Source organism: Sorex araneus, chromosome 6 (genome assembly GCF_027595985.1).
Source record: "Sorex araneus isolate mSorAra2 chromosome 6, mSorAra2.pri, whole genome shotgun sequence".
Taxonomy (NCBI): domain Eukaryota; kingdom Metazoa; phylum Chordata; class Mammalia; order Eulipotyphla; family Soricidae; genus Sorex; species Sorex araneus.
Genome location: NC_073307.1, coordinates 20137611 through 20165109, shown reverse-complemented (window position 1 = coordinate 20165109; position 27499 = coordinate 20137611). Strand labels below are relative to the sequence as shown.

The 27499-nt window shown below is 41.8% G+C and overlaps 4 protein-coding genes across 4 annotated transcripts in view; all 4 read left to right on the top strand.

Moving 5' to 3' along the window:
- Positions 1-443: 443 nt before the first annotated feature.
- LOC101552193 (protocadherin beta-18-like) lies at positions 444-5931 on the top strand. Its single transcript, XM_055142795.1, has one exon. The coding sequence runs from the start codon at positions 808-810 to the stop codon at positions 3217-3219; it is 2412 nt and encodes an 803-aa protein (XP_054998770.1). The 5' UTR covers positions 444-807; the 3' UTR covers positions 3220-5931.
- On the top strand, positions 3299-10262 carry LOC129405700 (protocadherin beta-3-like). The gene has a single exon (XM_055142799.1). The coding sequence runs from the start codon at positions 6740-6742 to the stop codon at positions 9131-9133; it is 2394 nt and encodes a 797-aa protein (XP_054998774.1). The 5' UTR covers positions 3299-6739; the 3' UTR covers positions 9134-10262.
- A 1121-nt stretch (positions 10263-11383) lies between these two features.
- LOC101551571 (protocadherin beta-15-like) overlaps positions 11384-27499 on the top strand; it is a 40825-nt gene continuing 24709 nt past the window's right edge. Inside the window, exon 1 of the mRNA XM_004611108.2 lies at positions 11384-15780. Within this exon, the coding sequence (XP_004611165.2) occupies positions 13368-15758 (2391 nt within the window). The 5' untranslated portion in view covers positions 11384-13367 and the 3' untranslated portion in view covers positions 15759-15780. The remainder of the gene's footprint in view (positions 15781-27499) is intronic.
- On the top strand, positions 15793-27179 carry LOC129405699 (protocadherin beta-2-like). Its single transcript, XM_055142798.1, has one exon. It carries the CDS (start codon positions 17999-18001, stop codon positions 20390-20392), a length of 2394 nt encoding a protein of 797 aa, XP_054998773.1. The 5' UTR covers positions 15793-17998; the 3' UTR covers positions 20393-27179.

Below are 27499 nucleotides of genomic sequence, written 5' to 3'. Positions count from 1 at the left end.
AATCCCGCTTCTAACCTGGGGTCTAGTTTGTTCATTTAAATGTCAGAAACAGAACACGTCTCACTTTACTTAAACTGTTAAGTGTTTATTTTCTATTCCTACCAGATACATTTTCTGTGTAGTATCCCTAAATTAATGTGCCATTTGCCAATCCTGAAATATTTAACTTTTCCAACACATTTCTTCTCATTTGCCAGATTCAGTTTCAATGGCATACCTCCTTAATGTCTTTTCTAAAAGTATTTTCTGACACAGAAGACTAAGACATCGGTTCTTATTTCCAGTTTTCCTGAGAATAATTTACTCATAAAGTCAATTACATACAAGAGTCTTTTTACTTGTTTTTTAAAAAAATGTCTTCATAGAGAGATAACTTATTTGAGGGTATGACTACCTTAAATATCACTTTTATATCCACCACCACAACCCTAGAAGATTGTGGTAGATTGTGTTATGAACTAAATAGAAAATTTAGTATTTGAAATTTTATATTGCAAATACTGTAACTCAAATAATAGAAATATGAGAGAAAGTATTACTTAAAATCATCAGCACACAAGGTAAATGAATATTTAGTCTATTTCAAACATGAGCATCAGCAGAGACACTTGGTGGCGCTGCAGGATAAGATGGAGGAAATTTCTGTACCATCAAATGCTCTAATTTCCGGGAAAGAGGCTTTCCAGAGAAAGCAAGATCTCGAAAATCTCCCTCTCGGCAGGATTACAAATCTATAGATCCTAATATTCCAGGCTGATAGATGAGAGCAACCAGAAATTCACTGAGTTGAAATACTTCTTTAGGAAGATGTTTGGCAAAGGAGCCATGGAGCCTGGAGAACTGCGCTCTCCACAGATAAGGCAAGTGCTGATTTTCTTTGTTTTCCTGGGAGGGACATTGGTATGTTCGGAGATCCAGCGCTATTCTGTGGAGGAGGAAACGGAGGTGGGCTTCATTATTGGCAATGTGTTAAAAGACATAGGTTTGACTGTGGAAGATCTGGCTGCGAGAGGGACCAGGGTCATCTTTGACAACTATAAAACATACCTGCGGTTGGATATGCAAACTGGCAATTTGCTCTTGAATGAGCAACTGGACCGTGAGGCACTTTGTGATCTCACTGATCCATGTATATTGGCTTTCCAGGTGCTATTTGAAAATCCTTTGCAATTTTTTCGTGCTGAGCTTTGGGTCAAAGATATAAATGATCACACTCCTACATTCCTAGAAAAGCACATCCTTCTGAAAATCTCAGAAAGTACTTCTCCAGGGACCGCATTTCAAATGGATAGTGCTCAAGACTTGGATGCAGGAAAGAATGGTGTCCAAAATTACACATTAAGCTCAAATTCTCATTTCCATCTAAAATTGCAAGACAGTGATGAAGGACAAAAATACCCAGAGCTTTTACTGGTACATTCTCTAGACAGAGAAAAGGAACCAGAGCTAAGATTAACACTAACAGCTTTTGATGGGGGATCACCTCCCAGGTCTGGAACTGCATTGGTTCGCATTTTGGTCCTAGATGTCAATGACAATGCCCCCAAGTTTGAAAAGACAGTCTATGAGGTTCAGGTACTAGAAAACAGCCCTTTAGACTCCTTAATCCTTAAGGTGTCTGCGACAGATTTAGATACAGGCACAAATGGAGAAATAACTTATTCTTTTTCCCATGTCTCCAGAGACATTAGGAAAACTTTTGAAATCCACCCAGTTTCTGGGGAAGTTCACTTAAAAGCATCTCTGGATTTTGAGTTAATACAGTCTTACACAATAAATATACAGGCCATTGACGGTGGCAGCCTTTCAGGAAAATCAGCAATTTTAGTTCGAGTTGTAGATGTCAATGACAACTCACCAGAAATACTCATGACATCACTGAGCAGTCCCATTCCAGAAAATTCCACTCCTGAAATGGTGGTCGCTGTTTTTAGCATCCGGGACCAAGATACTGGAGACAATGGGAAGATGATTTGTTCCATCCAGGATGATCTCCCCTTTTTCTTGAAGCCTACCTTCAAGAATTTCTACACCGTAGTGACAGCGCACCCGCTGGACCGAGAAAGCCAGGCGGAGTACAACATCACCATCACAGTGACAGACATGGGCACCCCCAGGCTGCAAACACAGCACACCATCACAGTGCTGGTGTCAGACGTGAACGACAACGCCCCAGCCTTCAGCCAGCCCTCCTACACCCTGCTGGTGGGCGAGAACAACAGCCCCGCCCTGCACATTGGCAGCGTGAGCGCCACCGACCCCGACGAGGGCAGCAACGCCCAGGTCACCTACTCGCTGCTGCCGCCCCAGGACCCGCAGCTGCCGCTCGCCTCGCTGGTGTCCATCAACGCCGACAACGGGCAGCTGTTCGCGCTGCGCTCGCTGGACTTCGAGGCCGTGCGCGCCTTCGAGTTCGGCGTGGGCGCGTGGGACCGCGGCTCGCCCGCGCTCGGCAGCCAGGCGCGCGTGCGCGTGCTGGTGCTGGACCGCAACGACAACGCGCCCTTCGTGCTGTACCCGCTGCAGAACGCGTCAGCGCCCTGCAGCGAGCTGGTGCCCAGGGCGGCAGAGGCGGGCTACCTGGTGACCAAGGTGGTGGCGGTGGACGGCGACTCGGGCCAGAACGCCTGGCTGTCGTTCCAGCTGCTCAAGGCCACGGAGCCCGGGCTCTTCAGCGTGTGGGCGCACAATGGCGAGGTGCGCACCGCGCGGCCGCTCAGCGAGCGCGACGCGCCCAAGCACAGGCTGCTGGTGCTGGTCAAGGACAATGGCGAGCCGCCGCTGTCTGCCAGCGTCACGCTGCACGTGCTGCTGGTGGACGGCTTCTCGCAGCCCTTCCTGCCGCTGCCCGACGCGCCTGCCGACGCGCCTGCGGACAACCGCCTCACCGTCTACCTGGTGGTGGCCTTGGCCTGCGTGTCGTCCCTCTTCCTCTTCTCCGTGCTGGCCTTCGTGGCTGTGCGCCTGTGCAGGCGGCCTGGCCCTCCCGCGGGGGGCCCCTACCCGCTGCCCGACGCGCACTTCCCGGGACACCTGCTGGACGTCAGTGGCGCTGGGACCCTGTCGCACAGCTACCAGTATGAGGTGTGTCTGGCTGGGGGTGCTGGCACCAATGAGTTCAAGTTCCTCAAGCCTATCTTGCCAGATTTCCAGGATCACATTACTGGGACCAATAGTGAGGAAACCCCCCCTTTCCGCAATAGCTTTGGATTTAATTAGTATCAGAAACATCTCTTTAAAGGTATTTACTTCCTACGTATATGCTTATTGAAATTAAGTTTCTTAAACCTGTTATCCACAACCGCTTTCCAGGGCACTTAAATGAAGGAAAATTACAGTGCCGAATGATGCTATTGCTTTGCAGAAATAGTTTTCAATAGTTTCATTTTATTTAGCTTTAAGCAATTTTAATACTTTACCTTATTTTTTGTTGTTTATTTTAATATTTGAAAAATTATGGGAACTAGAATTTATCTTTTATTTTTTTTACTTTTAAAAAGATTTATCTTTTAAATTTTAAACAGAACAGCCACAGGCCACTTCCCTTGCAAGTGGCCTACATGGGCTGAATCCCTGTCAGGATTGTTTTCTGAGCTCAGAGTAAAGAACAAAATTTGAGTACCACTGGTTGTGGACCAAAACCAATAAATAAAATAAATTGTAAACTCAAATGATTCAAGCATATATTTCAAACTACTGGGCTTGATCCTCTTGATCTGCTTTTATATCTCTGATTTATAGAGGAATTTCTGTTATACAAATTAAAACATAATTACTTTGTCACATGGTTAGGTTGTTTTTCTGGTTTTATCATTTAGATTTTTATTAAGTATAATCCATCTTCTCTACTTTTCTGCCAACTATTTCATAGCATGTTTTGTATTTAAATACTTTTCTCTATAGTTACTTTTTAACTATTTTCTAGTAGATGATCTATGTGAATATTTTAATATTGTTTAGATTCTCATAGCTATCTAGCCCACACTTTGTCTGAGAGTTTCCAATAACTACCTGAGAGAATTATTGATAATTAAGAGTTTTCATTACTTATAGCCAATTAAATATAATTGATCTGGTGATAGACTGTTGAAGCAGGAATAATTCCAAGACCCCCAAATTTTCAATTAAGATGTACAATTTGTAACTTTAAGCATGAACTGAAGTAGATATCTTTATATCAGTGTAGTCAGCAACACAGAATAGCATCTATGACTAAAGAAGACAAGGAGGGAGGAAAAGCGGAAGTGAGAAGTATGGGATTGGAGGAGGCAGAAAACCAAAAAAACTACTTGGTTCTAGGCATGCCAATTCTTGATTTCAATGTTTAACTCTCAAATCTATTATTTTCCTTAAGATCTACAGTCTCCAAATAATATTTTCTTTTTATTCAAGCTATCTGGGAGAGAGGAAGGCCTTCTCAAAATCAAAAAGTTCAGGAAAAACAGATGCAATCTGGAGTTCCCAAGACTTTATTGTATGTTTCTATTATTAACTTAATAAATATAAATGTAAGTGCTTAGCAATATCTCTTCTATACTATAGAATTTGTAACAAGTTTTAATTTTTTGTACATAATATAATAATGAAGTCTTTCAACAACAACAGAAGCTTACAAAGGGAATTATGAAATATCTGTTAACCTGTTTCCTCACCCCAGGATCAGTTTTTTAAAGTAACACAGAAATTGTTATTGCTGGGTGTATTTCCAATTGTAAGAATCACATTATCTTTATTATCTATTTATTTACTATTATTTACTGAATCAAATTTGGATATAATTGTTTAATCATTTACTGTGAAGCCTTTAGGATTTACAAAAAATCCAAAGTATAGACCTGTTAACTCATTATTATATAAATAGTAATATTTGATTGACACTTTACTTTTTAGAATGCCTCATGAAATAAAATTTTAAGCTCCTGCCAAGTATACAGGCTTAAAGTTTTCTCCTTAGCTTAAAGATGACAAATGAGAAGAAAGGACTGACTGTTGTATTATTATATATTATTAGTGGCATTATTAGTTCACTTTCAGAGATATCAGATTTTATCTGTTAATATTTAAAACTACACTAATATTAAGGCAACTTTTTTGACATTCAATTACATAATAAAGTGTCTAGATCTTCTCTAATTAAGATCTTTCTGTGAGGAAAATGATCTAAAACTGAGCAAGGTATTCTCATATGCTGGAAGTTTACTTAGTCAAATATATTTCATGCCTTGAGAATTGTATCTTAAAATGTCAATGTCAGGGGCTGGAGCGATAGCACAGCGGGTAGGGCATTTGCCTTGCACGCGCCCGACTTGGGTTCGATTCCCAGCATCCCATATGGTCCCCTGAGCACCGCCAGGAGTAATTCCTGAGTGCAAGAGCCAGGAGTAAACCCTGTGCATCGCCAGGTGTGACCCAAAAAGAAAAAAAAATGTCAATGTCAAAGATTTGTGAAAGAATATAATTCATTCACAATGTGCAACACAATTTTCACACTTGGCCCATGCTATGTTTTTCCAGGTAGCCAGATCAGTGGAGTATCAGAATACATTGTACTAAGTTTGTTTTTCAAATCTGATCATTAAAATATTGGCTAAAGTTTTGTTTTCCCATCTGTAGATATAGAGGACTTCAGTCACATGCCAGAGTGAAATATTCCAATATAGTCATGAGAGTAAGGTGCTTGCTAAAAATGAATTATATTTGAATTGTATGTGAATTGAATTGTACATTTCCTCTTTGGGAACAAGTTTAATATTTTGGAAGAATTTAACTGATCTTCTTTATGTTATAACTTAACTTTTATTCCATACCCTTATCATTTTGTGATCTTGACTATCCTGCTCTTTAAGATTACAGCAACTCTCAGCTTCAACATGTATGCATCTTAGTTTTATCAATGTAATTGGTAATAAATGTATTGCTCCTTACAAATTATTTTTGGATAAGGATCTATGTCAATATAACATTTCTACTGAGATACATAGAGATTCTCCTTGGATAATATTTACAAATATGTCATTTTTACCCCTTTTAGTTGTCTGTTAAGATTAACAAACTAATTCTAGTTAACCTATATAGCTAGTCTATTAGTTTTACACTCCTGAAACATGTGAGTGACTTTCTTCATTTATGGTGCTAGCAGTGAGTTAAGGGCATTATGGCACAAATACTTTCTTTAGGAACAGAACTGAAAACATACATATCTTTTCTACTCAATTTTTCCCCCAGAGCACAGACTACACAATAAACCCTGTGTTGTTGTATCCCCCATGATATCATAAGAGGTATTTGTTTTCTCGGTATTTAGTACGGTGCCTAACATGTGAAATTATTGTCTGTTGAGTAAACAAAACCTTGTTCTTGCACCATTTCCCAAATGTCAGCACCATTTCCATATTTTTGGATCTCACTAGAAAACATAATTTTGTTCTTTCTTTTTAAAAAGAAATGACTATATACATATACTCGTAGGCAATTGTTCTCTAATGCATAAATTTAAGTGGAATACATTTTGCACCATTTTATTCGGTAAGCTAGGCTTATGTACAACACATGGTGGCGCTGTAAGCTAAGGCTGTGAAAAACAGACTTGCAGAGGGGTACAGTTCTGGCAATCAAACACAGATCATTCTAAGAAGATTCTTAAAGGACTTACCTCTCGTCAAAGATCGACTTCCAGAACGAATTGTCCACAGACACAACAGAGGCACCCGAACCTTAAGAACTTGTGTCATTGGAGACGATGGAAGCTGAAGAGGACCGCGTTCTTAGACTAAGGCAAGTTCTGCTTCTCTTTGTTTTGCTGGCTCAGACTTACGGGAAGCAGGAAGGTTATAGTATAGCAGAAGAAACAGAGAGTGGTTCTTTTGTTGCCAATCTGTCAAAAGACATAGGGCTAGGAGTAAAAGAGCTGTCTCTGAGAAGGGCTCATGTGATTTTTAAAAATAACAAAAATCATTTTCAGTTAAACCTTCAGACTGGAGATTTACGAGTAAATGAGAAATTGGATCGGGAAGAGCTGTGTGGTCCCAATGAGCCCTGTATATTGCAATTCCAGGTATTACTGGAAGAACCTCTGGAGATATATCGCTTTAACCTTTTGATCAGTGACATAAATGACAATTCCCCTGTGTTTCCAGAAACAGAAATGCATTTGAAAGTCATGGAAAACACTCTTCCAGGAACAGTGTTTCCCCTGAAAAATGCACAAGATTTGGATGTAGGTATCAATGGAATTCAAAACTACAGCATCTACCCCAACTCCCATTTCCATGTTCTTACCCAGAATGGTACTGAGGGCAGAAAATACCCGGAGCTGGTTCTGGACAAAGCCCTAGACAGAGAGCAGCAACCGGAACTTAAGTTAACACTCATGGCAATAGATGGTGGTGTACCTTCAAAAACTGGGACTGCCTTGGTCCTCATTGAGGTCTTAGACATCAATGACAATGCCCCTGAGTTTTCACAGCCAGTCTATCATGTACAGATGTCAGAAAACAGTCCACTTGGATCCCTTATCGTCATTGTTTCAGCAAGAGATATAGACATGGGGATAAATGGCAAAGTATTCTATTCATTTTTTTCTGGTGATGAAGAAGTTATAAAGACTTTTGCAATTAATGAACTCACAGGAGAAATTAAACTAGTTAAAAATCTAGATTTTGAAAAAATTTCATCATATGAGGTGAATATTAAGGCCTCTGATGGGGCAGGACTTTCTGGAAAATGTACTGTCATTATAAAGGTAGAGGATGTAAATGACAACGCCCCAGAACTGACAGTGGTTTCACTTGTAAGTTCTATTCCAGAAAATTCTCCACAGACCACAATAGCTCTTTTCAGTATTCAAGACAAAGACTCAGGAAACAACGGAAGGATGATTTGTTCCATCCAGGAAGATATTCCATTCACACTGAAACATTCCATTGAGAATTTCTACAAGTTGGTCACTGAAGACGCGCTAGACAGAGAGAGCAAAGCAGAATACAACATCACCATCACAGTGACAGACATGGGCACCCCCAGGCTGCAAACACAGCACACCATCACAGTGCTGGTGTCAGACGTGAACGACAACGCCCCCGCCTTCAGCCAGCCCTCCTACACCCTGCTGGTGGGCGAGAACAACAGCCCCGCCCTGCACATTGGCAGCGTGAGCGCCACCGACCCAGATGAGGGCAGCAACGCCCAGGTCACCTACTCGCTGCTGCCGCCCCAAGACCCACAGCTACCGCTCGCCTCGCTGGTGTCCATCAACGCCGACAACGGGCAGCTGTTCGCGCTGCGCTCGCTGGACTTCGAGGCCGTGCGCGCCTTCGAGTTTGGCGTGGGCGCGTGGGACCGCGGCTCGCCCGCGCTCGGCAGCCAGGCGCGCGTGCGCGTGCTGGTGCTGGACCGCAATGACAACGCGCCCTTCGTGCTGTACCCGCTGCAGAACGCGTCGGCGCCCTGCAGCGAGCTGGTGCCCAGGGCGGCAGAGGCGGGCTACCTGGTGACCAAGGTGGTGGCGGTGGACGGCGACTCGGGCCAGAACGCCTGGCTGTCGTTCCAGCTGCTCAAGGCCACGGAGCCCGGGCTCTTCAGCGTGTGGGCGCACAATGGCGAGGTGCGCACCGCGCGGCCGCTCAGCGAGCGCGACGCGCCCAAGCACAGGCTGCTGGTGCTGGTCAAGGACAATGGCGAGCCGCCGCTGTCGGCCAGCGTCACGCTGCACGTGCTGCTGGTGGACGGCTTCTCGCAGCCCTTCCTGCCGCTGCCCGACGCGCCTGCCGACGCGCCTGCGGACGACCGCCTCACCGTCTACCTGGTGGTGGCCTTGGCCTGCGTGTCGTCCCTCTTCCTCTTCTCCGTGCTGGCCTTCGTGGCTGTGCGCCTGTGCAGGCGGCCTGGCCCTCCCGCGGGGGTGCCCTACCCGCTGCCTGACGCGCACTTCCCGGGACACCTGCTGGACGTCAGTGGCGCTGGGACCCTGTCGCACAGCTACCAGTATGAGGTGTGTCTGGCGGGGGGCGCTGGCACCAATGAGTTCAAGTTCCTCAAGCCTATCTTGCCAGATTTCCAGGATCACATTACTGGGACCAATAGTGAGGAAACCCCCACTTTCCGAAATAGTTTTGGGTTCAGTGATCATAATTAACTCGTAAACTTCCTTTGTACCTTGTTTATGTCAACTCCAGGTTATTTTCCCAGCTCTGGTTAACTTTCCCTGTTTATGGCCTCACCAGTTGTTTACCACTACTCCGGGCTCTGGTAACACCAGGTGCTGGCTAGGGATCATGTGGCACCAGGGAGAACCAGGGCCTGGGCCTCGCATGTTGTGCTCTCTCTGGCCCAATAGACCATGTCACTTTAGCCATAGTTTCTTCTGCAGCACGGAAATTTGTTTAGCTTTATCAAGTTACAGTTATTTTTGGTTTTATTTTGCCAGTGGAGTTCCAATCCTTAAAGAGACCTTGAAATCAATATGATGAAGCGATCTGCTTATATTTCTTTCATGTATTTTATGGATTCAGGTATAAAATCAGGATCTTTAATTCATTTTGTGTTAACTTTTATGTATTTGAGTTAGTGATTCAAATTTTCTTTTTTTGCATGTGGCTAATGATATTTTACCACAAAAGCATTGTTACACTTTCTGTCCTCCACATTATGCTCATGAATCTTTTGTTATTAACTGTCCACTTTAATTGGTCTGCTTTTCAAATAGCTTTGACTACTTGAGGGGTATGGGTATGGTTTTATACATATTTTAGTAGAGTTTGTTCTATGTCCTGAAGAATGACATTGGAATTTTGATAGTATTGAATCTGTAATGCTTTGGGTAAGAAGGTCATTTTAATGATGTTAATTTTCTAATCCAGGAGTATGGGGTATGTTTTGTATTCTTTTGTCTTTCATTTCTTGCAGTAGTGACATAATTTTTAATGAATGTCTTTCACAACTTTTTTTCATTACTTGGTACTTTACTTTTTGAATGCAATTGTAAATGGATTTTTTTTGTAATTACATATAGTAATGTAATGGGTCTTTTGTGTATTAATTTTATACCTGGAATTTATATTACATATAGTTGTTTTTACCTTGATTCTGAGATTGAACACAGGGCCTCACACTTGCAAGACATGTTGCTCCACTGCTGAACTACTTCCTTGGTCATGAATCATACACTTTAAATGGTAAAATTCTTGCATGGGTTGAATAGTTGTAGTAATTTGAGATTTTAATTGTGATTTTCATGTATATTAAAATGTTCTTTTGGATCAAAAGTTTGTAAAATAGTAATCTATAATGACAAGTACAAGGTTTTGTTATAGTGTCTATTTTTGATAATTGATAGGTTATTTCAAAATTGTATAATCTTTGAAGTGTGTGATAGAAATTCTTAGAAAAACTACTATTTAAGAAATTTAGTCCTTATACTTTTTCTTTCACTGTACCACTGTCATCCCATTGTTCATTTATTTCCTCGAGTGGGCGCCAGTAATGTCTCCATTCATCCCAGCCCTGAGATTTTAGCAGCCTCTCCTTATTCTTCTTTCCCAATGATTGGAGGCTCTTTCAGGGTCAGGGGAATGAGACCTGTTATTGTTACTGTTTTGGGCATATTGAATACACCACGGGGAGCTTGCCAGGCTCTTCCGTGCTTCTGGTAGATACTGATTATAAACTCTGAAATTATATGAAGGCTCTTGTGCAGCGATATCTAAGGCCTCAATCCTGTACCCGAGAGATGGAAAATGGGTGAGACCTTCGTTTACATCATCTGTACCCTGACAGTACTATCCCATTCACCTATCACAGAAGGAAGAAACCAGAGTTGTGACTTAAATTGATGATGGAGACTGAGAGTTGTAATCTTACTGAAGAGCCATGGTGAAAAGATGCAGCCAGCAGAAATGGCCCCAAGTGCCGCACCTGCTACACTTAGCAGAGAAACTTCAAGGAGCAGGCGCTGCTGAGGTCGAAGGGTAGTGCAGCAGGGAGGGCATGTGCTTGCACACAGAAGATTTTTCTTTATTTCCTTTAAATTTCTTTTTCTTTCCTTTTGTGGGGGTTGCAGCTCAGAGGTTACTGTTGGATCTGTACTCAGAAACCACACTTCTGGCAGGGCTCAGGGGATGAAATGGGATGTCAGGGATTGAACCTACATTGGCTGCATGCAAGGCAAGCACCCAACCCACTGTACTATCTCTCCAGCCCCATAAAAAAGTTTTTTAATGTCATTAGTGTCATACTACCAAAGGTGTAAAGTATAATTAAAAGTGTGAAATGTTTTACTATGTGCTTTATTGATAGGTTTATTATACTCTGTTACGTTTTATACCCTTCCTTTTATGACATTTTTAATTTTATTTATCCTAGGTGGTCTCTCAAGCAGTGCTCTAGAATCCTGAAGGCCACTCCTGGCAGTACTCAGCCACATGTAATGGAAGTTCAGTGCTAGAGCCCAAAAATGTAGTGTTACTCATGCCCTGTGGTACCAAAAACAAGGGCCACACCATTGATGCTTATTAGCCTTCAGGGCTACACTGAGCAATGCTGAGAGGCTTATGGGTCCTGGAGATCTCACCCTTGTTGGGAACATACATGTTCCCCAATTCCCAAACTATCTTTCTTTTTAACTATCTCTCCTTTTAAGAAGAATACAAGAGGCTTTGTCATTTAATAGAAATATCTTTCTGAGGGGCTGGAGTGATAGCACAGTGGGTAGGGCGTTTTCTAATCACGCGGCCAACCCGGGTTCGATTTTCAGCATCTCATATGGTCCCCTGAGCACAGCCAGGGGTAATCTTGAGTTCAGAGCCAGGGTGACCCCTGTGCATTGCCAAAAAATCAAATATATATGTATATATGTATATACATATGTGTGTGTATCTTTCTGAATAATGTCAAAATAATGTTCAAAAGAGCACAGAGATCCAGAGAGTTTGTTCAAAGGGCTAACTGCATGATTCATATGTGAGATCCCTGGATTTGATCCTTGGCACCACATAGTCACCCAAGAACCACCAGAAGTAACCCCAAAGCATCAACAGAGGTATAGCTCTAGATACTGCCAAATATGGCCCAAAAATGAAGAGGGGGAGAGAATAAAAGAGAGGGAGAGGGAGTGAATGAGATGAAGCCTACAGAAAATAGCAAAAATAGTTACTTGGGAAAATACTGCATGCTTATTCAACTCACATAATGATCTAGGATACTCCTAAAAAAAAAGAGAGAAGGGTGGAAACTAAAATACAACTATGTTGGGAGGGGGCAAGTAATAGTACAGTAAGGTTCTTGCCTTGCATGCAGCCACCCAGGTTCAATCCTTGGTATTCTATATGGTTCCCCGAATCTACCATGTTTGATCCTTGACTGCAGAGCCAGAAGTAAGTCCTGAGCACTACAGGATGTGACCTAGAGATAAACAAACAAAATAAATACAACTATTTTATAACTGGTTTCCATATTAGGAATGTCATCTTTTAAGTTAATTTTAATTTATTCTTTGATCCATTTACCAAATGTTTTGAGTGTCTACTCTGTTCTAGAAATTGTAGATTATGTAAAAATATGTAAGTGAACAGCATTAAATTCTGGAACTCAAGGATGCCACAGAAAAAACTTCTTAATAATGTAAGTATGTGCTTGATTAGATAGTGATCAATGGTAAGAAGAAAAAGAGTAAGAGAAACCAGAGGCCCATAGTTTGAAACTGTTGCTAAGTCATAACTCTTGATCTTATGTAGAAAGAATGACATAAACTGGAATTAACCGGCAACTTTTTTCTTGATATAATTCAATCAATGGTAATCACAGTTCAGAAACTCAGACTAACTAGAATTGAAAGAAATCTAGATAAATTAATGCTTTTGCTGAGAAAATTTTAAAGAAATCACATATATTATTATTTTTATCAGATCACTATTAGTTTTTACTTCTCAGTTGTCACATACAGACTACAGGTTTTAGAATGTGGGCCTTATGTCTGGGTTATTTACTGATTTATTTAAGAAACTAGATACATGGGTATTAATAACATTCCTCTTAATTAATTATTTGAATTGGAAAAGTTTCTGATTATATCATCTTCTCCAAATACTTTCCAAACTTCAACTATACAGCCCGATTACTAAATGGAGAGAATTGTAGCGATTCTTTTATAACACATCGCATGGTGGCGCTGCAGGCTAAGATGTCTAGTAAATACTAGGAACTCTGAAAACCAGTAAGTAAGCAGAGCTCAGGACCAAAAATTCTCCAGCAAATGCTGCTCACAGACATTTCTGGACAGATTACAGGCTGAGAGCTCCATCATTGTTTCAGTCCCTTGGCTCCCTAAGATAGAGCTGGACCCTGTTCCGGACCAGCTTTTCGCAGAAGTCAAGATGGGAGCTGCGGGGGAGTGCTTTGCTAAACAAAGGCAAGTACTGATTCTTTCTCTCTTCCTGGGAATGGCTCTGGCAGGCTGGGAATCCCGTCGCTATTCCGTGATGGAGGAAATGGAGAGTGGGTCTTTTGTGGCCAATCTAGCAGAGGACCTAGGGTTAGGAGTGGAAGAGCTAGCTTCAAGGGGAGCCCAGGTGGTCTCTGAAGATAATAAACCCCACTTGCAGCTTGATCTGCAGACTGGAGAGTTGATATTAAATGAGAAACTGGACCGAGAGGAAATGTGCGGCCTCAGTGACCCGTGCATACTGCATTTCCAAGTGTTACTGAAAAGACCATTAGGAGTATTTCGAGCTGAGCTACTGGTGAAAGACATAAATGATCATTCTCCTGAGTTTTCTGAACGAGAAACGACACTGAAAATCCCAGAGAGTAGCCCTCCAGGGACCATCTTTTCTTTGAATAAAGCCCAAGACTTGGATGTGGGCAACAATAACATCCAAAACTACAACATCAGTCCCAACTCTCATTTCCATGTTTCTACCCGCAACCGAGGGGATGGCAGGAAATATCCTGAGCTGGTGCTGGACAAAGAGCTAGATCGGGAGAAGCAGGAGGAGCTCAGATTAACCCTCACAGCTCTGGATGGAGGCTCTCCACCCAGATCTGGCACTGTCCAGATTCGAATCTTGGTATTGGATATCAATGACAACACCCCGGAATTTGAACAGACAGTTTACCAGGTGCAGATTCCAGAGAACAGCCCTGTGGGCTCTCTAGTTGTCAAGGTCTCCGCTAGGGATTTAGACACTGGGACAAATGGAGAGATATTATATTCCCTTTCTTATAGTTCTCAGGAGATAAGAACAACTTTTGAGTTAGACAGAATTTCAGGAGAAGTTCGCTTACAGAAAAAACTTGATTTTGAGACAGTACCCTCATATGAACTAGATATTGATGCGTCTGATGGTGGGGGACTTTCTGGAAAATGCTCTGTCTCTGTTGAGGTGTTGGATGTTAATGATAATGCCCCAGAACTAACTATTTCATCACTTAGCAGTCCCATTCCTGAAAATGCTCCTGAGATAGAAGTTGCTCTATTTAGGATTCGAGACCGAGACTCTGGAGACAACGGAAGGATGACTTGTTCCATCCAGGAAGATGTTCCATTCACATTAAAACCTTCCGTTGAAAATTTCTACAAATTGGTCACTGAAGACGCACTAGACAGAGAGAACCAGGCGGAATACAATATCACCATCACAGTGACAGACATGGGTACCCCCAGGCTGCAAACACAGCACACCATCACAGTGCTGGTGTCAGACGTGAACGACAACGCACCCGCCTTCAGCCAGCCCTCCTACACCCTGCTGGTGGGCGAGAACAACAGCCCCGCCCTGCACATAGGCAGCGTGAGCGCCACTGACCCCGACGAGGGCAGCAACGCCCAGGTCACCTACTCGCTGCTGCCGCCCCAAGACCCGCAGCTGCCGCTCGCCTCGCTGGTGTCCATCAACGCCGACAACGGGCAGCTGTTCGCGCTGCGCTCGCTGGACTTCGAGGCCGTGCGCGCCTTCGAGTTTGGCGTGGGCGCGTGGGACCGCGGCTCGCCCGCGCTCGGCAGCCAGGCGCGCGTGCGCGTGCTGGTGCTGGACCGCAACGACAACGCGCCCTTCGTGCTGTACCCGCTGCAGAACGCGTCGGCGCCCTGCAGCGAGCTGGTGCCCAGGGCGGCAGAGGCAGGCTACCTGGTGACCAAGGTGGTGGCGGTGGACGGCGACTCGGGCCAGAACGCCTGGCTGTCTTTCCAGCTGCTCAAGGCCACGGAGCCCGGGCTCTTCAGCGTGTGGGCGCACAATGGCGAGGTGCGCACCGCGCGGCCGCTCAGCGAGCGCGACGCGCCCAAGCACAGGCTGCTGGTGCTGGTCAAGGACAATGGCGAGCCGCCGCTGTCTGCCAGCGTCACGCTGCACGTGCTGCTGGTGGACGGCTTCTCGCAGCCCTTCCTGCCGCTGCCCGACGCGCCTGCCGACGCGCCTGCGGACGACCGCCTCACCGTCTACCTGGTGGTGGCCTTGGCCTGCGTGTCGTCGCTCTTCCTCTTCTCCGTGCTGGCCTTCGTGGCTGTGCGCCTGTGCAGGCGGCCTGGCCCTCCCGCGGGGGGCCCCTACCCGCTGCCCGACGCGCACTTCCCGGGACACCTGCTGGACGTCAGTGGCGCTGGGACCCTGTCGCACAGCTACCAGTATGAGGTGTGTCTGGCGGGGGGCGCTGGCACCAATGAGTTCAAGTTCCTCAAGCCTATCTTGCCAGATTTCCAGGATCACATTACTGGGACCAATAGTGAGGAAACCCCCCCTTTCCGCAATAGCTTTGGATTTAATTAGTATCAGAAACATCTCTTTAAAGGTATTTACTTCCTTCATATATTCTTATTGAGATCAAGTCTCTTAACCCTGTTATCCCCCGGGCACTTAAATGAAGGAAAATTACAGTGCCGAATGATGCTATTGCTTTGCAGAAATAGTTTTCAATAGATGCATTTTATTTAGCTTTCAGCAATTTTAATACTTTGCCTTATTTTTTGTTATTTTAATGTTTGAAAAATTATGGGAACTAGGATTTATCTTTCTCAGATTATCTTTTCAGATTATTCTCATTACCCCCTAATATATCATTTGCCTTCTGTACATCTTTAAATTTCTTTTTTATTTGTTATTTTTCAATTTACTATTTAAAAATAGCTTTGATTTCTTTTTGGAAGAAATTTTCATCATGGCTTAGTAAAAATTGAATAATCTGCTAGTTTATCTAATACTGATACAAGTTTTAGTATGGTTTGTTTCCTAAAAAGTCACACAGTTTTTCTGATATTGTCGACCAGTACTAACAGTTGTGATTTCAGAATTAAGCTACTCCATATTCTCATCTGAATCATCATGGAAGGCAAGGTCAGTGCATTTAGTGTGTTTGAAAGAAAATGTGAGATTCATGGGAAACATCATTATGTTTAATACGAAATAATACATTTCTATATCTATCTAAATGTATCCATTATCTACCTTCTATGTATGTATGAAAGATAAACAGAGAAATTTAAGATATATTCAGTTCAGGCTAGAACCTACTGTGATACCTTGTCAGCTTTGTTCCTTTTAAGGCAACGGAATATATTAATAGACAATGATAATTTTCTATAAACAAAAATGCTTTCACCTTTTCATTCTTTCTTCCCCTCCCCTCCCTGGGACACCTGTTTTTAATGTATCTTTAGTTTTGCTCTTTCCAGAATATCACTTAGTTGTTACAAAATTAGAGTGTTTTATATTATTATAAATCATAGTTTTATCTTATAGCCTTTACAGAGTTGTTCCTTTCACTTAAGTAATTTCACTAAGTAATATGCATTCTAATTTCCTGCGTGGGTTTTTTGTAACTTAATATATTTATTTTAGCAAATATATACTTTAAATACAAAACAACAGATATTAAAAAACCTAAAAGTATTTCCTGCTTATAAGTAACAAATTATCTTTATAAAGGTATTCAAAAAAGTTGGGTCACATCCAGCTATGACTAGAGAATTCCCACTTAATGCTTGGAGGTCAATCCTGGCAATGCACGGGGAACCCTGTAGTGCAGGGGTTTGAATGTGGCCTCCTGCATGCAAAGCATGTTCTCAGCGTATATCCCCATCCTGGGAAAGGCATTTAAAAGATAACTGGAAATACCCCTATTTGCTAGGTATTTATTAATATGAAATGTTAGGTTTAGAGATCATTGAATTGAGATTTTGCAAAATGACGTTCATATGTTTCAAAAGATACTGGCATGTTCAAAAGGAAAAATTGCTCAGCTACTTTGAGAGGTTTTCATGCAGTCAAGAAACATCAAATTTCTGGGAAACATGGAGTGAAACAGTGCAACAGATGGCTATGAGAGAATACTTCAGCATCCACAAGAAATTTCTCCTTTGAATTCTGTCCCATTCCTGGGTGTCTACTCCTTTCCATTGGGCTTGAGTGTGAGGATAACAATCTAACCACCACCCAGAAGTGTGTTAGCCCACGACTGGAAGAAACACTGGGAATTGCCAAATCAAACCTTTCACCAGAGGACTGGAGTTCTGTTTCCACTTCCCATTTCAGTAGGTGCTTTTTTTTTTCAAGTTTAAAAACTGGAAACAGGAATGGACAATTTTTCATGCTTGCTACATGGTAATAGATGCAATGAAAATACTTTCAAAACACAGATAAGGCTTTGGCATATTGAGAGCCACTATTTGCAACTTTGCAAGTATTCCATTTAGATTGTCACCTGTCTGAGAGGAACAGAATTTTCCTAGTTTGGAGGAAAAAACTAAGCACTGGGAAAGAACGCAGGGTGGCGCTGCAGCCTTAGAAGTTGACGAAAGAAAGGAACATGCCCAGGCTCCTTTAAACAAATGCTCTGTTGGAGAGGTGGGGGGGAAGATCCTGGCAGGAAGGCGAGTCTTTTTTAAACCGGTCACCCCAAGAAATTGGAGCCTTAGGCAACTCCACATATATTGCATCTGCAAGATTCTAGTACACAGAGTCAGCGACCACGCCAGAACAAACAGATCCGGTTTGCTGCAGACCCCAAAGTGATGGAGGCTGGAGGGAAAAAGGAATGCGTTCGGAAACAAAGGCAAGTCCTAATACTCTTTCTTTGTCTGGGCGTAGCTCATGCTGGTTCTCAGCCTAGGCTTTATTTAGTGTCTGAGGAGATGGAGAGTGGCTCCTTTGTGACCAATTTGTTAGAAGATCTGGGGTTGGAGGTAGATGCTATAACTACACGGGCCCCCCGCGTCATTTCCAAAGGGAAAAAAATGCATTTGCAGTTGGATGCACAGACCGGGGATTTGTTGTTAAATGAGAAACTGGACCGGGAGGAACTGTGTGGCCGGATTGAGCCCTGTGTACTACCTTTCCAGGTGTTGTTGGAAAATCCCTTGCAGTTTTTTCAAGCCGAGCTACAGATTAGGGATATAAATGATCATTCCCCGGTTTTCCTAGACCAAGAAATAACTTTGAAAATATCAGAAAGTATCGTGCCTGGAACTACTTTCTTAATAGAACATGCACAGGACTTAGATGTAGGAAGCAACAGTCTCAAAAGTTATACAGTCAGCCCCAATTCCTATTTTCATCTTAAATTACAAGAAAGTCCCGACGGCATAATTTTACCACAGTTGGTTCTGGACAAAACATTAGATCGAGAGCATCAGCCTGAAATCAGATTAATCCTCACTGCGATCGATGGCGGTTCGCCCCCCAGGTCTGGCACTGCTCTAGTCCGTGTTGAAGTTTTGGACATCAATGATAATACCCCTGAGTTTGCAAAGCTGCTTTATGAGGTGCAGATCCCAGAAAACAGCCCCATTGGATCCCAGGTTGCCACTGTCTCTGCTAGGGATTTGGACATGGGAGTGTATGGAGAAATATCTTATGTATTTTTTCAAGCCTCTGAAGACATTCGCAAAACGTTTAGAATAAATGGAAAATCAGGAGAGCTCCTTTTAATACAGGAACTGGATTTTGAATTCATTCAGAGTTACACAGTAAATATTCAGGCCATAGATGGTGGGGGACTTTCTGGAAGTTGTGTAGTGTTTGTCCAAGTGATGGACCTGAATGACAACCCACCAGAACTGACCATATCAACACTTAACACGGAGATACCAGAAAACTTGCAGGAGACCGTAATTGCTGTGTTCAGTGTTTCAGATCCTGACTCTGGAGACAATGGAAGGACTGTATGCTCCATCCAAGAGGATCTTCCTTTCTTTCTTAAACCATCCGTTGAAAATTTTTACACTCTAATGACAAACACAGCTTTGGACCGAGAAAGTCAGGCGGAGTACAACATCACCATCACGGTGACAGACATGGGCACCCCCAGGCTGCAAACACAGCACACCATCACAGTGCGGGTCTCCGACGTGAATGACAACGCCCCCACCTTCAGCCAGCCCTCCTACACCCTGCTAGTGGGCGAGAACAACAGCCCCGCCCTGCACATAGGCAGCGTGAGCGCCACCGACCCAGATGAGGGCAGCAACGCCCAGGTGACCTACTCGCTGCTGCCGCCCCAAGACCCGCAGCTGCCGCTCGCCTCGCTGGTGTCCATCAACGCCGACAACGGGCAGCTGTTCGCGCTGCGCTCGCTGGACTTCGAGGCCGTGCGCGCCTTCGAGTTCGGCGTGGGCGCGTGGGACCGCGGCTCGCCCGCGCTCGGTAGCCAGGCGCGCGTGCGCGTGCTGGTGCTGGACCGCAACGACAACGCACCCTTCGTGCTGTACCCGCTGCAGAACGCGTCGGCGCCCTGCAGCGAGCTGGTGCCCAGGGCGGCAGAGGCGGGCTACCTGGTGACCAAGGTGGTGGCGGTGGACGGCGACTCGGGCCAGAACGCCTGGCTGTCGTTCCAGCTGCTCAAGGCCACGGAGCCCGGGCTCTTCAGCGTGTGGGCGCACAATGGCGAGGTGCGCACCGCGCGGCCGCTCAGCGAGCGCGACGCGCCCAAGCACAGGCTGCTGGTGCTGGTCAAGGACAATGGCGAGCCGCCGCTGTCGGCCAGCGTCACGCTGCACGTGCTGCTGGTGGACGGCTTCTCGCAGCCCTTCCTGCCGCTGCCCGACGCGCCTGCCGACGCGCCTGCGGACGACCGCCTCACCGTCTACCTGGTGGTGGCCTTGGCCTGCGTGTCGTCGCTCTTCCTCTTCTCCGTGCTGGCCTTCGTGGCTGTGCGCCTGTGCAGACGACCTGGCCCTCCCGCGGGGGGCCCCTACCCGCTGCCCGACGCGCACTTCCCGGGACATCTGCTGGACGTCAGTGGCTCTGGGACCCTGTCGCACAGCTACCAGTATGAGGTGTGTCTGGCGGGGGGCGCTGGCACCAATGAGTTCAAGTTCCTCAAGCCTATTTTCCCCAATATTCTATGTCAGGACCTTGGGAAGGAGTCAGAGGGAAATCCAACTTTAGAGGATAGTTTAGGTATTTGAAACTAACTCTGTGTATAAAATACTTTAGTCTCATTTTCCTTCACCTTTCTTAATATACTAGTAATCTTTAGTTCTATTTGGCTTTCTCTTTACCATATTGCTTAGTATTGCTACACTACTTTGTTGACCTCATTGCTGTGGTGTGATTATTTTGTTAGTAAAATTTTTATATTAAATAATTTATTTCTAATTCAAATTTTAGTAGTTATTGCCAAGAATATGAACTGCTCAAGCTTAACAAATATAATTTTTAAATACTTAATTACATGACACTACATATGTTTCATTCCTTTTATTGTACTATATTGTAAAATATTAAAAATCTTTTTATTTGGGGCTGTAGCGATAGCACTGCAGGTAGGGTGTTTGCCTTTCATGGGGCTACGCCGGGTTCAATTTCCAGCATCCCATGTGGTCCCCAAGCACCACCAAGAGTAATTCCTGAGTGCAGAGCCAGGAGTAACCTCTGTGCATTGCCAGGTGTGACCCAAAAAGCAAAAAAAATAAATAAAAATAAACCTTATAATTTATATTATTTACACAAATATTACTTTTCTATATATTTTGGTGGAATCAATTTGCGTTTACCTATATCCAGTTTATTTCAAGCTGTTTGATTACTCCTATGAAAAGGCAAGAGTATGAGTAAATTTTGCCATTTATTTTTAAATCACTTTTTTAATCAGTAGACATTTGTCTAAAACACATGTTATCTCAAAATAAGTGTCTATATACTATTATAAATTAATGCTGGATAAAATGTGGGACTTCTTTACATCTAACTGAAATAAGGATTCTGATAAGTATAGTAGACAGACTTTGTGATACCCAGGTTACTCTGCTTATACTGGTCCTATATATTCAAAAGGTTCATATATTCTATGAGCAAGTAACACATTTTTGCATTGTTATATTTATTTCAAGGAAATTCACAAATGAGCTCAGATTTTGAATCTAGAAAAACTTTTGATAGGACAAGTCTTTGGAAAATGCAGTTTTCTGGCTGATAAGGGTTTATAAATAAAATATACCATTAAATTATCATTAGCTAACCAAGAAGAATTACTAAAAGGGAGTGGGGGTGAATTTAGATAATCTGAACAATCAGCTCTGTTTTCAGGACTCCTTTGTATCTAGAGACCTTTATTTTGAAGATACTATAGGTACTGTGGTTGAATAATAACCCTCTTTAAAAATCCACCTATTGTGGTCAGAGAGATAGTACAGCAGGCAAGGCAATTGCCTGGCACATAGTTGATCTGGTTTTGATCTCCATATGGTCCCCAAACAATGCTAGGGATCTGATCCCTGTGGCCCCAAAACAAAACAAGAAACAAAAAATATCCACGGCATAATCTCTGAAACTTCTGGATATGTTATGTTATAATACAAAGGGGAATTAAGGTTCAGATGGAATTAAGGTTGTTATATTTATCTACCCTTAAAATGGACTGGAGCGATAGCACAGCGGGTAGGGCGTTTGCCTTGCACACGGCTGACCTGGATTCGATTTCTCCATCCCTCTTGGAGAGCCCAGCAAACTACTAAGAGTATCCCGCCCACATGGCAGAGACTGGCAAGCTCCCCATGGCGTATTCAGTATGCCAAAAACAGTAACAACAAGTCTCACAATGGAGATGTTACTAGTGCCTGCTCGAGCAAATTAACGAGCAATGGGAAAACAGTGACATACCCTTAAAATAGGGAGAAAATCTTAAGATGATATTAGTGAACCTGATTACATCACTTAATTTAGCAGAGTTGATTTCCCCTGACATGAAAAAGTTCTACCTGTGAGTATATCTGTGAGTACCAGGTTCAGCTTGTGTCCCAGAGTTTCAGCTGTCTTTTATAGTTATCTTCTGTACAGGTTTTGGACTTGCATAGACAGCTCACACAATTTAGTAATTCATTTCCTTTACATAAATCTCCAACCCCTCCTCTCTCTTTCCACACACACATAAATATATATGTATATATGTCTCTCTCTTTATATATATATATATATACCCTGTTTTTTCTCTGATTGAACCTTGAATTGTATGATAGATTTGAATTAAGTTTTTGCTAAAAACTAAAAAATAAGTTTTATAAGAACAATAGGATCAGAGAGATGTGAAGCAAACACTTTTCATAAGAAGCCACATACTTGATTACTGGCATAATATGGTCCTTGCCATATGGTAATTTCAAAGCACAAGTCATCTGTTGCCCCCAGCACTGACAAAAAAGGTGGAGGAGAAAAAATACTTAGCTGGAAATATGTATCTCATGAAAATAGTAAGGGTAGAGATTAAAATCATGGTCTTGATAGCAGTAAGTTTTTTCATTAAGAGATTTTTTTTTTGGTTTTTGTTTTTTGTTTGCTCTTTAGGTCACACCTGGCGATTCACAGGGGTTACTCCTGGCTCTGCACTCAAATTACTCCTGGCGGTGCTCAGGGGACCATATGGGATGCTGGGAATCGAACCCAGGTCGGCCACGTGCCTACCCACTGTGCTATCGCTCCAGCCCCCTCATTAAGAGATTTTTACATTTCTTGAACAAGTCATTCTTAACTTGCTATTTTATCTCTTTTTGAACTCTTATCCTATGCATTCCCTACAATTGCATGGTATGAAAAGCAGATATTTAGTTTCAGATAGAAAGGAATTATACTCAGGATGAATACTATTGACTACAGTTTCACCCATAATTAATTTAGAAATTTTAAATGATTAATTTGATGAATGTATGAAGTACTCAGTTGATAAATAATAAAAAACAAATAGTGTTTTAATTAATTTTATATGAATCTCATTTCATTTGGTTTGGGGGCCACACAGAGTGGACATGAATCTTTGGGAAACAGTGTACTATGTAGGGATAATATAATAATAGCCCCTATAAAATATCCCAAGATATCCCAATATCCCAAAATATCTCTTGGGATATTTTAAGAGAGTCTCTTGCCCACACTCCTGGCTGTCTTCCCCGGGGCCCCTTGGAGGGGATGGGCTCCAGCTTCCCTCCCCGCCCTGAGCAGAGCTCCCGGCGGCCAAAGACCACCGGAACCTAGCCACAGCCATGCTCAAGGCCCTTCTCCACACGTTCGAACAAGCCTCACGCATGAAGGTACCGGCAGAGGAACCCAGGTGTGTGTAATCCCATCAACGGCCAACATCTAGAAACTTAAAAGCAATCTCCCAGAAGTGATGTCTTATAGCCAACTTCTCCCTCTGGGAGAAACTAGCAAGCTACTGAGAGTTTCCTGCCACATAGGAGAGCCTCGCAAGCTTCCCATGGTGTATCCATATACCAAAGCCAGTAACAAGCTGGATCTCATTCCCCTGACCCTGAAAGAACCTCCAATGCGGCATCGTTGGGAAGGCCGAGTAGAGAGAGGCTTCTAAAATCTCAGGGATAGGATGAATGGAGAGGTTACTGAGACCGCTTGAGAAATTCAACGATCAACAGGATTTCGTGACATCGTGACATAAAATATCCATGTTCTGATATCTGGAACATGTGAATATCTTTGGCCACTTTCCTTTTTTTTCTTTTTGAGTCAGACCTGGTGATGCACAGGGGTTACTCCTGGCTCTGCACTCAGGAATTACTCCTGGCAGTGCTCAGGAGACCACATGGGATGCTGAGAATCGAACCTAGGTGGGCCTCAAGCAAGGCAAATGCCCTACTCACTGTGCTATTGCTCCAGCCCCCCACTTTCCATTTTATTAACCATAATTATTGAGTTAAAAAAGTCAAACTGCAACCATCAAAGTTCTATATGCTAACTCTAATAAGAGAAATAATTCCTCATTTTATTATGCAAGCATTAAGCTACTGCAAAAACTTTACTTCCTCTCATTCTTTATGTTGCATGATTTAAATAAACCGCCATTGTATTAAGCAACAATTAAGTAGTTGGTTTTTTATTATGGAAAAATAATGCAATACACACTGATATATCTTTTCCCCCTACCATAGGAGTGATTTACACAGTTGTATAAGTGTTACATAGAAATGCTTACCAAATAGTACTTTTGCTTTCCCTTAGGGCAATACTCTGAGCTACTGTGAATGACTTTTCTTTATTAAGTCATGTCTGCATTTTCTAATACCAATTTACAAAGCTAATTCAACTTTCCAAGAAATATTTCTGGCTAGCAACCCCAAAATTTGAGTTTTTGTGTCTGGTGAGCTAACATATACCTGAAATTTAAAATCTTCACTATGGCATCCTCATAAGATGACTAATGTTTCTACAGCAGTTTTTCCTCTCAGGCAGAGAAACAATAGGGTCACGATTTTTTATAATGACTGTAAATTCTGAAAATACTCCTAGATCAGCAATCCACATGTCTTAATAGAATATACTTGGTATAATGATACAAAACTTTCTACAATTTTTCTACATATGGAGATGTGTGTTAAGAAACAGCCCGATATCCCAATTTGACAGTATTTAATATTCCTTTCCTAAAATTACTTCTAATAGTACTTCTAGTAATAGTAAAAATAAGAATTTAAGTTCATTTCCAATTTATGGGGATTTTTTGACTAATCTGGACTATCTTAGAAAGAGCATTACTTCCAATTTATAAACAGTCATAAAAATTAAAACATCATATGATATAAATGGTTATGCCTCAAATTTAAAACTCAAAGTTGTACCCAGAGTTTTTTGTATGAGTGTATATTTGAGCATATGTGGGGAGGTAACTTTAGTTGATGGTGAAGCTGCACTATGTGCAAGGTGTATATGCCAGAATAATAGTACTTTTTCACATTGTAAACATGTTTTTCTTTAATGCATAAATATAATAAAACTTGTCATTAGTAATATATATAGAAGACTGTATTTGTAAACTAAATAACTCCTCTGTAAATTTAACAATGCTACCATTACTGGATCCAGAAGTTTGGTATTTGTCTTGTTCCAAAGGAGTATCTCAAAAGAAGAAACTAATTTTTTTCTCATGAGATCAAGAAACAATATTAATGACATAAGAATGTGACAGGGCAGGAATTAGGGTGAGCCAAGCTATTCAGGGGTGGAACCTGATGTCATCTCAATTTTTATATATAATTATATGTTATATAAATTTATATGTAAAGTTGATCATAGATATCAAATTTGAATTTTAAAAATTTGTTAAATAATTACATTTACTTCTAAGTTTTGGGTTGATTCATCAAAATTGTATTTTAAACAAATGAACTTACCCTAGACTTGCTCTTATTAGTTGTTCCCATCTTATAATTCAGTTAGCCAGTACAACTGTAGTGATAATGGTCACAGTTGAAATATGAACTGTGGAATCTGCATCATCTCTCTCCATTCCAAACATGGAATAATATAAGCAACAGAAGAATACAAAGATAATCCAACGAACTGGAGTCCTAAAGACTGGGAATGGAATAGCAGCTGTGACTGGCCAGGAAAAGTTTTCATATTTTTATTCTAGGTGCTGTACAACAGTGTGAAAAACACTATGTCAGCTCAATTCAACTGCTAATACATTGTTGAGATTTTTTTGTATCTATGTTCATGACATATTTGGTCTTTAGATTTTGTTTTTATTTTAACTTGTTTTAATTTCATGATTATACTTTTATATCTCATTATAATCAGCTGCCTGGTTTCTCTTCTTTTTGGAAAAAGTCTATAATTTAAAATAAAAATTAGTCTTTACATATTTGATAGAAATTACCAGATAAGACATCAGTGATTAACATTTTTGTGAGATTTCAAATTTAAAACTCAACTACTTAAATCAATATGTTGTGATTCCACCTTTCTATATCCTCTTGTGTTTCCTGCTAACTGTGTGAGTTTTTTTTCGGTAGGGTACTTCCCAGGGCTTCTTGGTGTTAAAGGACTGTGTGCCTGAAGAACCAGTGCTTAACTGGAAATATACAGTACTGCTCAAACTCAAATGGGAGAAACCTGGGTCAGCTTGCACATGATTGGGAAGTTAGCTCTGCAGTGCTGAGGGTGGAGCTCTGTATCTAATGAATGTCTTGCATGCACTCCACCTCATTGACCTATATACTTCAGCCTATCAACTTGAATTTTTATTAAAAGGTTAAATTTATCAGCTTGAAGTTATTGATAATTATTTTATAATCTTTTCAATATATTTAGGATTATTAGTGTTGCCTTTCTTTCTCGATATTAGTAAATGTTTTCTCTGTTTATTATCAGTACTACCGTAAGAGTATCAGTTTTTTCAACTTAAAAAATTCTTGCATTTTCCTGTTACTTTGGTTTTGATATAAATTATTTCCTCCCCTATAGCTTTATTTCCTTTCTTATGCATACTTTGGGTTTGATTTTTTCTTTCAAGTTTTCCAGAGAAAGACTTTCTTTCCAAAATTACAGTAAATATATATAAAGATGTGAAGCCATTAAAATTCTTTCAATGCAGTCATTAGAATGCATTTTATGAATATTGATATTCTATCATTTAATTAACATTCTGTTTGAATTTACCATAATTTTCCTCCTGGCTTCTTCTTTGATCCATTGGCTAGCTGTCTTGCTTAATTGACATTTTTTAACTAGAATTTATTGTTTAATTTTTAAATATTCAGGAACTTTATTATCCCTAGAGATATTTATCTAAATAGTTTTATTTTGGTTTGAAAATACAGTGTATAACCTGACTTATTTTAAATTCACCAAGTTCTTTTATTCGGATTATCCATTATATAAACTATTTTGTTAAGATTTCCATGAGTTCTTAAAATACATGTGTTTTACAGTCATTGTGTATAATGGTCTATAAATATTAAATCAAATTGCTTAATCTTTTTTAAGTTTTATTTTTTCTTGTAATTCTTTTCTCTATTTTCTACTACTGAAAGAAAAATGTTACATCCCTTGGTCATGTGTCTGTGTCTTTGGAACGATCATCTCTAAACCTATATTTTGAAGCTGATACTAGATGTAAGCAGGCTCTCATAAAGTAGAATTATTTTATCTTTTGACAGACTGGCACTAATTATGATGTAACATCGCTTTTAGTTCTTAGTAATAATCTCAGTACTCAATTTTGGGAGAGGAAGGGCCTATACCCAGCAGTATTCAGACATTACTCCTGGCTCTGTGCTCAGGGATCA